The 16,989-nt window shown below is 37.9% G+C and overlaps 1 protein-coding gene across 1 annotated transcript in view; it reads right to left on the bottom strand.

Moving 5' to 3' along the window:
- Positions 1-221: 221 nt before the first annotated feature.
- SUCLG2 (succinate-CoA ligase GDP-forming subunit beta) overlaps positions 222-16,989 on the bottom strand; it is a 131,686-nt gene continuing 114,918 nt past the window's right edge. The window contains exons 10-11 of the mRNA XM_055804447.1: positions 9,914-10,034; positions 222-2,182 (exon numbers count right to left, since the gene is read on the bottom strand). Coding sequence (XP_055660422.1) covers positions 2,067-2,182; positions 9,914-10,034 — 237 coding nt within the window. The 3' untranslated portion in view covers positions 222-2,066. The remainder of the gene's footprint in view (positions 2,183-9,913; positions 10,035-16,989) is intronic.

Below are 16,989 nucleotides of genomic sequence, written 5' to 3'. Positions count from 1 at the left end.
GTCATTAGTCTACATAAAAGAAAAGATATATATAAAGATAAAAAGATCTACTTTTTCAGATAAAAAGCATATATCTAAGAGTATACCAACATTTCCCAATTGAAACTAAATTTCTATGCATTCGATTTCACCCACCTGTAACAAAATGCTGAACGGAAGAACACAGAATACAATAGACAAATTAAACAATCTTCTGTTTTACAGAAAGGACAGTCATTAAATGGGTTTATTTTTACGTTTATTTGATGAAACTGTGTACAGAGCATTAATCTTTGCAGAATAATCATGTACACACACAACGAATGATTTTGAGACCAGAAGTTAGATACACAGTGTGCGACAACATTGCATAAACAGTTCTTCCACAGAATTCTTCTATTTCCAGTATTAAAGTATATAGAGTGTGACTTCTTTATTTATTGTGGTGAGGTAAACACTTCTTCCTCCAAAGCAGCGTGCTTCTATGCACCTTCACAGGAACTGCTAACGGCACCCTTCTCCTTCATTCAGTCAATAAGTACATACCTAGCGGCATATTTAGTGCTGTTCTAATGGTCATACATTTTTTCCTTGAGCAATATGCAGAGAAAGGAATGGAGAAGAAAAAACCTACAGTAACTGATGATAGCAACCTATCTATACTATTTGTGTCAAGAGGCAGAGATTAGTGCAGATAATTTATTTCGAATGTAACAGTTTTAATGGAAATGTCAAGAAAAATTTATTTACATTTTTCTAAGTAGAACACAGTATTGATTAGAGCCGCTCAAAAAAATCACAATTAAGAATTTATTAGACAAATTTTTACCTCTCTGCCCATTTACAAGATCAGGTCATAATATCCACTCATTTGTTCACTGTTCAAATTTATTGATGATTTTCAGCATGCAATTCCTGGGCTGAGCGAGATTTGTACCGAGTTCTTTAGTTACACAAGCCATTTGGTATTGTCTTCTGTTCCCGGAATGAATGATCTGTGTAAATAACAGCTTGAATTTTGACTGTTACAAAAGAATATATAATCAAAATAAATCTTGTTCAATATTTGAGTACTGAAACTTACTTTTTCTTTCTTGTACATGTTTTTACTGATGCCTGAGAAATCAAATACTTTAAAAATGGAAAAGTTCATTTGTGTTCTATTCCCAATAAATCAGAAATGTTTTTTGGAAGTTAAATCAATTGAAGAATACTCCATGCTCCTTACAGAAAACTGCTTCAGGTTCACATTTTATTTTTAAACCTCACAGCAGTGACATACTTATGAAAGAGGTTATTTTAAAAAGTTAGCAGCCATTTTCTTACTGGCAGACACATCCTCCTCAAGCTCTCTCTACGGCACTGTTACACCTAGAAATACTGCACCTCATTTCCAAACCCAGAAAATAAAAAGAATCACATTTCACCAGCTTACAGGCACAGTGTAAGAATGGAAGGTCCTTTCACTACCAACTATTCAATCCCTTTCCTATTGTGAGGTATACTTTGGCATCTAAAAAAAAATCATCTTAAGGCAAAATGTGTGATTTCTAAAAAAGAAAATAAACATTATTCATTTGAATAAAAATAGATATTGTAAGCACAATTTTTTACATTTGTGTAGAAGTCCATAAAAAATATAAACTCATTATTAGTTTGCTGAGTCTTTACGATATATAAAAAAAGAACCAAACTACTGTGAAATAGGTGAACTACGTGTGTTTGATTAATGAACAGTCCTGCTGAAATAACTCAATTATTAATTGTTGTATCTTATCATGAGCTTATCAGTTACAATTCTAGAAGAAAAGCAGAAAAAGAGCTTTATGAAGAGAAATATTACTTATTACAATTCTGAGTAACAAAATTACCAAAATTAGATGAAAACATACAAACTTTTCAAGAACGTAGCTGCAAAATTTCTGAAGCCTAATTTGCAAGCCTGTGGCCTGAGTTTGTCACGTATGGCAAATTAAGTCGACCAACACTGATGATTGCTGAGAAAAACTCTACTAATCCTCTCTGAAATAAAAAAAGGAACAACATCTTGTGAAACACACGTGCTTTCCATAAGAATAATGTTCACATTATTTTTTTGCCACACTAGCCACTGCCTTCTTTGCTGCATCCTCAAGGTTATTTGCAGACGTGATGGGGAGTCCACTTTCATTCAGAATACGCTGGGCTTCATGAACATTTGTTCCTAAAAAAAACCACTGACTATAATTAGTAATTAATATTAATGAATAAATGAGCATCTCCTATTAAATCCCTATAAAAGTAGTTATGCTTCAAACTACACATCATTTCAGTTTAACACAGATTCAATGAGTAGTTTAGACAGCTGAGAAGAAGGAACTCAATTTCAACAACAACTTTGACTGACAATGCAATCTGATAATAGCACCTGCATCCACAACAGGGGCTTTGTGAAGATTAGAGGGTTAATTCAACATCCACCAGAGTCCGCCGGGACATCCAACAAGAGCAGTGGATAGCGGACCATGTATCAGGCCTTCAAGACACTCAGAAGCTTTAACTCATTTATTAGCAACAATCAGCTGCAGCTAATCAGCAGTCAGTGAATCAACAATAACTGCAATTTGCCCATGTTAACTGAAAGCTGCAAAACGGACTATGAAAGACAAAGATTTGGGTAATCCTGAAAATCCTTCTGGTTTTGAGCTGCTCTTGAACATGCTTATTTTGCATTTCTGCTAAAAAGGGGGCGCACAGTGATCTGTGAAGCATTCAGCACAGCACCGTTCCCTCCTCTGCTGCTGCACTGAATTCTCCCACACCAAAGGAGGCTCTACAGCTATACAGTACAAGTGCTCCACTTTGTATGTAAAAAGCTCAAATTCAGTCAATAGACTACATGCACAGTAAAAGAAAAAAAATCCAAAATTAAAGAAGATATTTCAGGAAAGTACATTTTCCCTGCTGTTCACACTCATATAGAAGACAAGTGAATCGCCTTCCCATTTACTCCAGCTCATTCTTTTCAGAAAACAAAGACAAACAGAAAATGTGAATTCTCCAGAGCTTTCTCCACCAAAGCCAAGTGACAGTTTTGATCGCTGATATGCTTTGTAGCAGAGAAGAGCCTGGGGACAGGTATCCTACTGAGGAAGTGGACTCCACACTTCGGGACCATGCACTTAGTCACAAGCACAAGATCCTGAGCTGATCTTTTTTGGGATCAACTCTACCCCCTCTCCTCCAGATCGAGTTCCTTGTTCATTTGCTATGCCAAAATGCTTAATTACTTTGTAATTCGTAGACTCAGCAAAATGAATTTTAATTATATTTGGAGCTATACACTAATTATACCCTTAATTATTAACCAAGCAAGGAGCACACTCTTTACTGTGACACTTCCAGAATGCTCATTTAAAAGGGTGATTTTGGGTTTTTGGCTGACTTTATATAAAATGTCTGAAACTGTACAGCAGAAGTAGAGAAATTCAAAAGTCTGTTTCATCAGTGCACTCAAGTTGGGAATCCCACTCCTGGCACTGAAAAAAGACCAAAGACATCGCTGTCGCAGCAGGCCCCAGCACTCTGTGATAGGAGAGGCAGGTGTCTGGAAGAGGAATGTGGGACCCCATCTGCTAGCTGTTTAAAAGCACTGGAAGAAGAGGTCATGCTTCCCATCAATATGCAGAGGACACACTGTGGGACTCGTGTAGGAAGGTCAAAGACATTTGAAATCTCTGACAGAAGGGTGATTTGGTTGCATAGTAACATCTAAAACTGTACAGGACTCTTCCTACAGAAAAAAAGAATATTATGGGCAGAAAAGAGCACAATTTTCTTTGTTTGTTTTAAACCATCCCATATAACGTAATGTGGAAGCTGCTAATTGCCTGTACAGAACTGTGCAGGGAAGTCAGAAGGCATTACAAAGGTACTCGTCTCTGTTAAGTTCCTCACATTTCTATAGCGATTCCCATAAGTCTCGAAGGTTTTATCTATTATTTAGATACAAGTGTGATAAACATTTAAAACAGTCAAGATTGTACTGATCTCTCAAACAGGATTCTACAAGACAAAATGTGGTGAAAAGAAAAAAAATGGAAAGAGAAAACTTTCCCTGGAAGTTTTCCCACATGGAGAAATATTGTGCTGTTTGTGATAACCACATATTTAAAACTAACTTTTGCTCTTCACTAAGTGGCCATTATTAATTTACTAACAGGTCAGAGTGGGAACAATACATTGGATCTGTTCTGCGCTGCATTGATTGCTCTACACACCACTTGTCTAACATGCATTACAAAATCAATAGAAAACACAGTTCACTAAGAAGGGAGGGATGAGATTATGCAGGCAAATAAAAATATGAAACATGAAAAATATCTCACTGCAGTCAAAAGAATAAGGTTACACTTTTTTAAATAAAATATTGTTTTATAGGCAGCCCATACAACTAAACATATTTTTCAGCAAGCATTTCCTTTGTTATAATTTTCTTTTTTTTTTTTTTTTTAAATTATAGATTTTTATCCTATTGTGGAAAATACAGAAATTACAGTGAGTTCCTGATGAAAGCAGGGGTAAGAGTTTTAAAATTAAATGCTCCGAAAACACTGGAAATATTTAAGAATCTACAACAGGTATCATCTTATTGCAGTAGATATTAAAATAAACAAATAAATAATTCCACTATTCTAACATTAACCTCCTGCCACTGGATGGTGTCAGAGAACTGTAAACAGAATCCCATACACAGGCTATCACAATAACCTGCCCTTCACCTAGAGCCAGCTGAGACACGGTGAAAATACACAGGACTGAAGGACACGGGGCTGTCATTGTCGCTGGGGTTTTCTTTGTTTGTTTGTTTGGGTATTTTTAAACTGAACTCTATTAAGGGAATGGCTTTCTAATGACAAAAAGAAGTTTTTTTCCTTTTGATGCATATTACTGTCAATGACACTTCATGGAAAAACAGAAAAGATGTAATTTTATCAGCATATACCTTCAGACTTTTTAATATAAATATCCACCTTCTGAAACCTGGGTTCTGAAACCACCTCTGTCTGTGTACATGCAATCTCTCACATTTACACTTCTGTTGCCTTGAAATCTCTGCTACCACTAGCAAAGTGAATCTATTCAACTCATTACCTAAAAATCCTAGTGATAAATATTCTATCTAAGCACATTTCTATAAACTGTGAGATTATATTAGCATGCATCGTTACAAATTAGTCAAGAGGACTGCATAGGTTGAATGAAAACAAACAAATAAAACACCTCAATCATACTCCAAAAGGATTTTGATAATGTTCAATTAGTCACTTGCCCTGTTGCCACTGTCCAGTGCTCATGGCTGGAGAGTATGTAACATTCTGCAACGCCATGTCTACCTTTTCAGATAAATAAGACATAAGGGGAGAAGACAAATTAAGTATATCCTCACAAACAGAACACTAACATAAAAAAATAATCTGATCTACCTCAAACATTCTGCTCTAACAAAATATTTCACAATATGATGTCTGAAAATTATTATTGATGTGACCACATTACATTATCAATAGCGCTGCTTCAGGTTTGATATGCTACACTGATGAGCACGTTAAGTGCCAAATTCCACACCCCCACCCCCCCCAGCATGGATCCAGGTTATGTCATTGATAGCCCACAAGCTGGAAACTCATAGCCTCTCTAGTTCTCAAAGACAGAGGTACTGGAGAGTACGGGACAAGGTTTGAAGCTCATCACTAGCTAACCTTCAGTCAACAACATTTCATTTAAGGTTTGGCTAGTGGTAAGACTAACTTAATCATCTTTAGCTAGGGAACCTATGAAGTTTTGGTGGCTTACACATCTCGTAGCTGTTGGCTCTGCAGTCAAGAATAAATTAAATTTCTTTCACTGCCTAGTTCTAAGAGACAAACACTTTCTATTCCGTCCACCTCACTTACCCTTTTCTGTCTTAAACTTTTCCCAAAGATTATTCTAATCTTTTCCTCTGCCTCATGTTTACATCCTAACTGGAAAGACGCATTTAAATTTGTACTGAATGTTTAAACACAGGATGTCTGAAGAGGTTGATATGAATGGAGTTTTAAGTGTGACTTTGCAATACCCCAGTCTTCTCTCTTGACAGGCAATTTGGTTTACTAAAAATCATAGATGTACGTAATAAACCATATTTGTGAGCAAAACACACAGGCTGGAGAAAAACTTCACTTGTGTGTAAAAGATTGCTGAATATATTAAAAAAAATTGATTTTGAAGAACACAGAAGGTCACAAATCACATGGCTGAAAAATATAATAGGAAATTCTGGATTCAGGCATTTGAATAAAAGCCAATTTGCTTCTAGCTGTGTTTCAACATATTAAGTAGTTCTAATTCCTCCCAATTCTTCTTGTCCTATGAACAGAGAAGCACAGAATTCATTTGTTGAGAGACAATGTAAAGTTTCCAGCATAGGAAGAGGATATCCAATTCACAATTATTTTTTATTTTTTCCTCTTTTCATCTAACAGAGTTACATAAATTAGAAACGAGGTTTGACTTCCATTCAGAACTCATAGTTAGTTTTCACAAAACTTAACCGATGTACCTTACATTTTAAAGGGGAAAAAAATCCTGCTTAGCACTACCCGAAGTTAGTTTTCTACATCTACAAAAGACAAAATCTGGAATATGTAGTTTCTCCATTTGTTCACGAGCCTTTTAAACAATAATCCTGCATCTCAGCTGGTGATTTTTTTTCACCAATAAGGCAAGGAAATACATGTAATTATAAAGTTACTATTTTCAAAGAGGGTAGTAATCCTTTCTTTATCCACTGGTAAAACAGCTTGTAATTATTATACAACTGAGAACAAAGATTTGTCCACAGAATCCTGCTAAATCAAGACAGATTTGACTGATTAAAACTCTAGTCATCAAGACATTTGTGATACAGTACGTGCAGGCAAAGAGTCTTTAAAGTGCAGGTCACAAATCTGTTAGATTTATGGGAATAATCATGAACCTTCTGTTGGAAAAATGTTCAAAATGGAAATCCAAAAAAGTGCTTGTCCCTTTTGCTCCTTCTGAAGTGTAAAATGTTATCAGTGATGTTTTAAAGAGTCTTGTGTAGCCTTATTACTTCCACACTACTCATTATTAATTTAAAATCCTCATATGTTTAGATAACCCGGTGTGAGTCCAAAGAAGAACAAAAAAGATGATTGAAGGATCCAGAGGGATTGATTTCTGAGGAAAGATTAAAAGAACCAAATATGTGTATATATACATGTATTTTGCTATAGTTGGGTGATTAAGGAGGCAGAGAAAGCAGAAGTTACGAGCTAACAGTTTTTAAGTACAACATCTGAAGGCTGTAAACATCATGACTCTTTGTTTAGGATGAACCGATGGGTAACACTAGGAATGAGAAAAGGAATGAAAAAAAACTTCTGAGATAAATATTATTGAAAAGTGGGAGTTTGCTGTATTATTCTGGGACAGAGTTTCCTAAACAAAATGTAGTATTGCTGTCTCTGGAATCAGCAACTAGGAGAAGCAGTTGTGCCAGCGGAGGTTTAGATTGGGGATTAGGAAAAATTTCTTCACTGAAAGGGTGCTGAAGCACTGGAACAGGCTGCCCAGGGAGGTGGTGGAATCACCATCCCTGGACACATTTAAAAAATGTGTAGATGTGGTGCTTAGGGACATGGTTTAGCAGTGGGCTTGGCAGTCCTGGGTTAATGGTTGTACTTGATCTTAAAGGTCTTTTCCACCCTAAATGATTCTATGATTCTATTATTGCAAACTTAGTAAAGAGTAGAGCAATCACGGGAAGATGGTCACAAAAGATGTTTGCATTAAAATCTATGTTTGACACTGAAGATTCAGCTTCAGTCTCAGTGGATGAAGCAGCACACGACTCAAAGGTCACAGGCACAAGAGGAACAGGCACCATGCAGATACCTCTGCAGGGCTTTCTGCAGCCCCAGGCAGCAGCACTCCTGCTCCACAGCTACTCTTCCAGACAAACCCCCCAGTGCAGTAGCACTGGGACTCTCCTCATTCAGCCCAGGGACTGCTTTGCCTCTTGCAATCTCCCAGAAGTCACATTAAAAAAAAAAAAAAAAAAAAAAAATCACCCTTACTGTGTAAAATCCTGGAAGTATCAAAAGTACTGAAGAAAGGTCAAGAAAACCCAGTGGCAGACCTAGCAGACTCCAGTTTAAAATGAGCAAGTTGATCTTCTTGTTTCTCTTATACCATTTTCAAATACTGCAATAGAAACAATTTGCAACTATCTTGTTCATGAGGAAATCTAACGGCTTTTCCAATATCTTCACTTAAAAAAATAACAGCTAACAATAGATGAGAAGTCTTGCAGATCTGACAGATAAACTTCTTCCCAGCTATGACAGACAGGAAAAGCTTCACAACATTGCCTAGAGCTGATAAACAATGAGATTTTATATTATGAAACTTTACTGCTTCTATCCCACATCCATCAGTCTCTCCTTCATCCATATTAAACTATCTACCTACTCTCTTAAGGTGTTTAGTGGTGCTGCATCACCCAAAGATAATCCTCACAATTTGTTTCTAAAATCCATTTTAGAGTATTTAAATTTTCCTGCACTTACCACAGCAAAAGTTTACCCATGTCAAACCAAGAACACACTCTGGAAAGCATTCAAACCCTGCAGTGAAATGCGCACAGAACTTCTACAGGACAAAATTGCATGTCACAGGCTGTGGTCTCCACTGATGCGAACTATGGATCGTGTAAGGAGGAATGGGAAAACCCTGCTTTCTCATGGAAGGTGAAACAAGCAGCCCCCTAACCAACAGGCTTCATGGGCAATCGGTATCTTCATGACTACTGGTGACTTTATTTTTTGAACAGGAAAAAGTCTGATGTACTCAGATTATTTTTCCCTCCCGCCTCCATCCTAGTGTTAAAATTCACCTTTGTTCTGTGTCTCAGGCACATAAAGGGATGCATTTCCTCCTTTCATCACCATTGCTAAGTGATGGGACATTTCATGTTATTTGCACACACACAAACACGAATATTGATTTAAATTAAATCAATAATTGATTTAATTATAATTTGATAATAAATCAAAAATAGGCCTTAAAAAAACCAAACAACCAAAATCAAAACAACCCAGAAAAACCTCTTTTTTCCAAACCTACTTAGCAAAAAAAATAAACGTTTAAAGCTTACCAGGGTTGTGTGCTGATTTCAATCAAAGCACTTTTTTGTTCAATGGCAGAAGAAGAATCTCCTTTCCCCCTTCAGGGCACTTTTAAGAAATTAGACAGAACTCCATATCCACTGCCATTACATCAAACCCAGTAAATGCCCAAAAGCACTGTTCCTTACCTCTCTATTACTTTTTTGTTTCCAATTTAACAATGCTGGATGTACTAAAACCCCAAAGTATTCCTTACAATTACCAAATCTGTTTTTTAATGGATTTTAACTAGATTGGGTATTTCGGCAGAAGAACATGTCACGGGAATCTCTCTCTCACAAATACTATTTCTAAGATCTTTCTTTTAATTATGGTATTGGAGTAAATTTAAGAAAACTCTGTGTTGCTGCAGGTTTAGCAGTAATGGAATTGCATTCAATAAAACAATCATTTGAAAAAGAAATAACTTCCAGTAAACAGAAACTTGCATCAAAATAATTTCTATTTGAATTGCAAGTCTTACAAGGAAAATCATAAAGCTTTCACTGCAAAATTTCATTGCTTCAAGTACCACCAGGGACCAGAAATACAGAAATATGTAAGGAAAGAGTTTATTGACTTCAGGTCATGCTATGGATGAAAAATTGGACACATTCTTATTGTGTGGGACTAATCTGTTTAGAGTTTAGAGACTGAAGAAAGCCAAAGTGGATTATTGTGCACCTGAGGAATGACTTTTGTCTGAAACCATTAGCACTCACCTTCCAGCCTGACCACCAGAGGTACTTTCAGCTCAAGCTCTCGGCAGGCTTTGGTAATACCATTGGCTATAATGGCACAGTTCACGATCCCACCAAATATGTTCACAAGTATTGCTTCAACCTGTAGGAAAGAAACAGAGTAGGAAATTGGTGGGGGGTTTGTGTTTTGTTTGGGCTTTGTTTCTTACAGAAGCACAGGTAAAAGATCCAAACCAGGGTACAAATTCCCGTCTGTCACGTGGGTTCTCATTTACGGAAGGTGCAAGTTTCACATCTCTACTCAGAGAACTTGATCCTGAGTCTACTGTTTCTGTAGCATGTAGCAGTGATTAATTGCCTTGGTCTAAACTGTCATGGTCATTAATGTCATAAACACATTATTACATTGAAAAGGGGAATTTCTACTGAGAAGTATAAATAAAAAGAGATTAAACTATATTTTAGATTTTTTTCATGTATTGAATAATCATCAGATGTCGGAGCTCAGAAAGCACAGCATATGAATGCGTGGTTGCACATGCAATGAAATATTTATGCAGATATTTCACAAACCAATCTGGATACGCATTTTATCATAAGCAGTACAGAGGAAAAGGTAATATACACTTGCCCTGACTTGATAAAGAGGAGTAAAAATCCCTTCTGATTAACGAGGAGAGGCACATAATGAAGAGCATTCATTACAACAGATTAACTGATAACCTCAAAAAAACCTACTATTCATCAGATTCTGGAAACGGAGGTTCCTGCACTACCCTTCACAACATACAAGACATTAATACACACAAGATATTAAAATGGTTTCTTTCCATTTAGCAACGTAGTATAATATTGAACCCAAGTTCATACACAAGGCTTCCCACCATGGCTTGTAAATCGAGGGGGGCACCATACAGATGCAGCTATGCTGTTTCTTCTTCCACACTGGGGCTAATCCACAGTGTTCGGGGTACTCTTAAAGTACGCTTCACGGGGTGTCACAAACAAGATTTGCAAGACTCATGTTGACTCAAAAGACGACAAGATAAAGAAGGGATTAGGTTTGAAGGAATGAAATATCACTGGATTTCACTTGTGCATGATGTCAACTGCAATTATGCTTAACTCATTGCACAAGTTGAACAGATTCACTTTGCCCACCTCCAGGTAGCCAGACTCATACCAGCACCAAGAAAATTCCCTGCAGTCACACATGTTTATAGCTCTGTGCAATCAGGTTTAATATTTCTCTGCAGACAAACCATGACAATTAACTCCTGTGATGTGCTGTCACACACACAAATTGAAAGCTCACCACTGTTGGCAATACTGCCATCCACAATGCAGCAATGGAAAAGGAAAAAAAAAAATCTCAACACATACTTTACTTCCTACAAGAAATCATCTCACTCCTGAGCAGTACCCTAGACTGCAAAAACATCACTTACTAGGAGCACATGCAGTGTTTGCATTGCGCTAGCAAACTCCAGTGCTAGTACAACAGTTGTAAAAGGAAGATGGCAGCGGGGCCATCTCATTGACGTCTCTTGTATCACCTGCTGATCCTTCCAGCTCCAAGACTTTCCATGATGCCACTCAAAAAGTGGTTAGAACAGTTCCCATCTGACCATGCGGGACACGGCCCGATTTTCTCCTCTCAAGCTTATTAGACACCAACTGTCATTAGTTTTCCAGTGCTGATGCGCTAGGATGCTGCCTGCCCCTGCTACTTGTCTTCTCTTACTATTTGCGGTGCAGTAATCCAGTTAAGATTTGCTCACTCTTCTGGGCATCCTGATACTATAAACAGAATTCATGCCATTGCAGTTCTTCATTTCACCTTTGCATTTTAACAAAATCCTTAACTCTGTAGAAGCTACCAGCAGTGAAACCTTAGAGAGCCCCTTCACTGCCTCGCTCCTTCTGCTCGTGCACATGCAAACACTCTTTGTGTTAGGAGGTAAAAACATGTAAAGAAAAAACTGAGCCCTTCAAAACTCTTGCCACGTTAACCCTTATGGTAGAGAGATATCTATGCAAAGCACTTTGATGTTAAAATACACTAGTGATGGATTCTAGCAGCAGGACAAACCACAGTCAGCATCCCATCCTCGCTAATGCGTGCTCCTAATTCAGGGACATTGCACCAGGCATGTGACAGATCAACTTAACCAAGTGTGTTTACATTATTAGAGATAAGGAGGAGGATTTTATGCCCAGTACAGATATTTTAATTCCTAATGCAGACATTCTCATTTAAGGATCTGCTTTTCAGCTTTCAAACTGAATTCTAATCAGGACTTCTAATCCATTGGCAGCAAAAGGGGAAAAAAAAGTTGAAGGAAATTAGATGCAGCTTGGATAATTGATGTTTGTATGCTTGGCTTTAATAAAAATACACTGTTAAATTAGAGAGGAGTCTAAAAGGATTCAATCAATAAGAAACTGAATCAGGTAGAGAATTCAATCATGGGTTTTATTGTAATCTTCCAAATAAGCCAAAAGATCAGTCCAAATGATGCTGAGATTCACTTTAACTTTGCTGAAATTTGTGAACATTGTTTATATATGCTTCTGTAGCCTGACTAGATCTTGCATTTCCAGCTGAAAGAACTTTAAAATTCGGAGCCAGTAGACGGATGAAAAGGTTTTCAGTATTTCATGTGCACAGAGAATGCACAATCTCTGTATTATTTAAGTCTGCAAGAAAATAAACCTCCCATTGTATACCACTACATATTAACATGCATATGGACTATAAGACATACCAAGGAGAGGGCAAACTGTCTACATACAAGACAGGTTACTTGATAGCATTATTATTCTGATAACTATTTTCATTCAACAGCATGCCTTTAAAAATTATTTTATATTTCAGCAACATTAAGGAAACTAAAGATAGCACTGTATCCACAGGTTAGGTTCTTTCCACCCACCAAAACAATGGATATATACACATAATAGCACGAGGACATCACCGTCAATAGCAGAAACAACCCGCAGTCTACCAGCTCTAAGCACCAATGCTGGGAAGCAAAAGTGATAAAAACTAAGAATGCTGCATTATCAATCTCTTCATGCTAGATATGGTATTGTATTGCGGTGAATACTGGAATACCCACTAATCCCACTGCTCCTAAATACTATGTAAACATATATGTAGACACAGAGGTAGCCTTTTCTCTCTTTATATAAGAAACTAGATATATTTATGTACATATATATATTTATATACAATCTATGTTGCTTTATTAATAAAAGTTTTAATTTACAGGGCTTTTTGTTGAAGTGAGCCTTGACAAAGCCTGCAATTTCTGCTTTGAATGTTTGGCATCAAAAAACCCCACCCCAAGTAAGTGTAATTGTATGCTAAATGAAGCAATGGTGCTAGATTACTGTTAGAATTGTATTGGATCACCGACATAATATGCAAGGCTGCCAGGTTCCACGCAACTAAGGGCATTTCACGTACAGCAGAAGCAGCTTTAGCATACCTGCCTGCGCTCTAAATATATATTTTTATATAGTGTGTGCACATTTGATATATTTTCTTCTTTATTTTTTTCTCTAAAATGTTCTTAGTCTTAACAAAATGTACGCTGACATCTGATCATCATACATTTAAGGATTAACACAGGCAGCACATAAAAGCATTCCACCTTTCCTACAACCCATTTATAAATCTATACACAGGACGTCTTGCTGTCTGCAGCCGCTGCCCCCCACGTTGTCTCATCTGATGACAGCAGGAAAGACTTGCAACAGTTTTCCAACTACCAGCAGTGTCAGATGCACACCTTGTGACTTCTTTTCCCTTCTATGCACACACAGGATGCATGAACACTCACACAGTGCAACTACAAACATTATTATAAAATCACCAATATAATCTCTGACCTTGCTGTAAATTGTTGCACTGAAGCTCAATTCATTTATTTTAGTTGAAAACAACCTATTCAGGAACTGTCAGTAAAACTACATCTGCAGCAAATTAAAACTACGCTAGCAAAGAACTTGCTTACAGTTTGCTTTGATTGAAACCTGAAAAAAACGCCTTTACATTTGAAGCTAACTGAATTTATTGACCACTCCTAACTCTTTCATCAGCTAAAAGTGCACCCAGACATTACAAAGCAAACTATATTTGTTGGTCCTCTTCTCCAGGATGCCCCAGGTCACATCTACATGGAAGACAGTGGGTTTGCATGGTACAGCTGGCAGACATGTTCCTGCCTGGGGGCTTTTAGCATTTTTTTGAGGTTAAAACATGTATCATGTCTCCCAATCCTTCCGATCAGCAGAGTCTAACTTTGTGTCTGCAAAACCAAGTTCTTTTACGAAACTAAATCATTAGGTTGCCAGAAAATAAATAAGAAAAGCAAGCCAGCCCCACACTGCCAGGCATTTGTTTCTTCTCTCCTTCCTTCAACATAATAAACAGCAGTGGAAGAGTGGTATCTCAAACATATCAAAGAAAGCTCACATTGCAAGATGCTGGGAAGCAGGCACTGAAGATGCAGATGTATTCTCAGCTCATGGAGGGAAAGTAAAAGGGGCTACAACCTACAGCCCAAACCAGATAGCCAGTACAGCAAACACACACAACAAGCCTGACAAGCCCTGCCACTTAAGACTTACATTCCCATTCTGATTTTCAGAGATGCTTAGCACCTCAGATCCCAGGGAATCCCTGTTAAAAAGAAGGGTATTCACCAGTTCCAAAATGAAATATCCAGGTTGTGGTTTGGCCTTGCAAAGATCCATTGGCCTTCGTAACAGCGACGTGCAAGAGCTTCTTTCTCACAGAGCCGGAAGACTGTGGGAACCTTTCCCAACAGCAAAGCATCAAGAACAGCTGCAGCTGAGAGATGTGTAAGGCAAAACACACTCAGAGGAACGCAGCTGCCAAGGGCAGAGAATCCCAGGAGTGCATATTTAATTGGCTACAGGTAAGCAAGGAAATTTGTCTCATTCAACTTCTTAGAGGCTACACATTGACAGATTGTGAAAGAAATCTTCAGCATGACAAGGAGAAAGTGAGTCTCCTTGTTATCTCTTTTGGAGACACAGACACTGAGGCAGAGAGCTGAGGACATTTTTCCAAACCCGTTGGAGATGGTTGAGTTTACCTGGATTACAAGCCAAATGCTCTTGTGTCCCACACAAAGATCTATTCCCATGCCTTTTAAGAGGTAGGTAGCAATACTAAGAAAAAGAAAAAAACCAAAACAAAACCCAAACTACTGAGTAGAATGGGGTGCATAGTTCTTCACTTTAAATCCAATAACGTATATTCAATCCTTCCTATTATTCCATTGGTCTTTATTATTCATTCATTCAGTTAACAAAATTTGTTTCAATGTGAAAGAAGCAGATTATCTCCAACTCTCAATACAATGTAATAAAATGTAATAAAACAGAGATGCCATAAACTTGCATCTTCGCTCTGCATCTTTCTGCTCCAACTGATAAGTCAGATGCAAACATTTTTAAAATGTCTCTATATTATTATAACTTGGACCGCAGGTCAAATGTAACTTTTTCTTATCCAGTTTTGAAATATTACTCTAATCCTCTAGCTTTTCATATCAGACAGCATTTATGGTTCATTTGAAAATAAAGATTAAACCTACCGTATCAGAGCAGTATGAAAGATTTACAAACACAAACCCAATTGCTTAAAATATCCACTAGAGGACAGTGCAATTCAATGTGGAAAAGGAAGATAAAAAATCCCCTTGGAGAGAGGAGCAGGGCGATTTTTCCTAGTTAAAGCCAAACTATCTCATTTGACTTTAGCAAAATGATGCAAAATATTATTTTGCCTCTTGGGGGCGGGGGGGGGGGGGGCAGTTCTGAAAGGTGATAAATTTAAGGAGGCTGAATCAACAAAAAGCAAAGCAAGAAAGTTTGCATTCAAGTGAAGAAATACTGATACAATGCAATTTTGAATGTTTTATACTATTCTAAAATAGATCAAGGTTTAAAATTCACTAGTAATGTACCCTTATACCATAGCAGGAAAAGAACTCTGATGAATCTCCAAAACAAAATTCAGATTTTTCTGTCAGGGAAGACTGGCTGACAGGGAGGAAAAGCAGATTAAGGTTTTTCTCCAATGCAATTTTTTGGCCTGTATTCAAGAGGTTCCTGAGGAACAGAAGCCTCACTGAGCACCAACACCCTGTTTCTGTTACACCCAGTTGTTGTATGTTAAGCCCTTCTCTTCCGTGGCCGGTGAGATGGCGGTACCGGCCCCGCACTGCAGGACGGCCTTTCAGAAATGCGGCTCCTCTGGTGCCACCCTAAGAGTCCCAGAAACCACATCTTTGCAAAATCAAAATGTTGTAGCTCCAGTTTCTGGTGTGCTGATGTCAGCCTATGGCCTTCAGTCCTTCCTGCTTACAGAGAATTCAGGACCTAGAACAGGATACAATTTTATTGGTTTTTGCTGGTTTGAAAATGATTCAGCAACAATCCTCTGCTAATTGACCAGAGCCAGGTTGTGGCCATGCGATGGGGTAAGAAAAACATGTAGGCAAGCAGAGTTCTGTAGCAGGGAGGGCTCTGGTGCTCCTCCAATACCTAAGAGCTCCTGGCATGGAGAATCCACCAGGAACACGTCTGTCCTGGGATTTGGTCTTACTCCTTTGTAGCACTGACATAAGAAAAATTATTAAGGGATCAGAGCCCATTAAAATAAAGGTATGAGATGAAATTAGGACTGACAGATTATGGACCACTGTACGGTATTGGAAACAGTCCCTGGAGACCTTCCTTTGCCCAGCAGCAAGGAGCCTGTCTTTTGGGAACAGAAATATTCCAATTCTATACACAGAGTCTCCCTCAAATTCCAAGATAGCATGGGAGGCAGCAACATGACCTCAGGAACCTTCATTTCAATGTTACTTTTCATCAAGCTGGATTTCGGGAACATTTCCTAATCTGCAGGGCATGTGCTCTGCACACCCGGAGCCCTGGCACAAACACATGCATCACCATAATGCCGTCATTCCTGTGCAGCCCTTGGTATGTGATCACACTTCAGATGTGTTCATGTAGATACAAACCACCACGTGCTTCCTACGCCTGTGCTA

This window comes from Falco peregrinus, chromosome 5 (assembly GCF_023634155.1).
Source record: "Falco peregrinus isolate bFalPer1 chromosome 5, bFalPer1.pri, whole genome shotgun sequence".
Classification (NCBI taxonomy): domain Eukaryota; kingdom Metazoa; phylum Chordata; class Aves; order Falconiformes; family Falconidae; genus Falco; species Falco peregrinus.
Note: the sequence above shows the minus strand (reverse complement) of the source record. Positions and strands in the feature narration are given on the sequence as shown.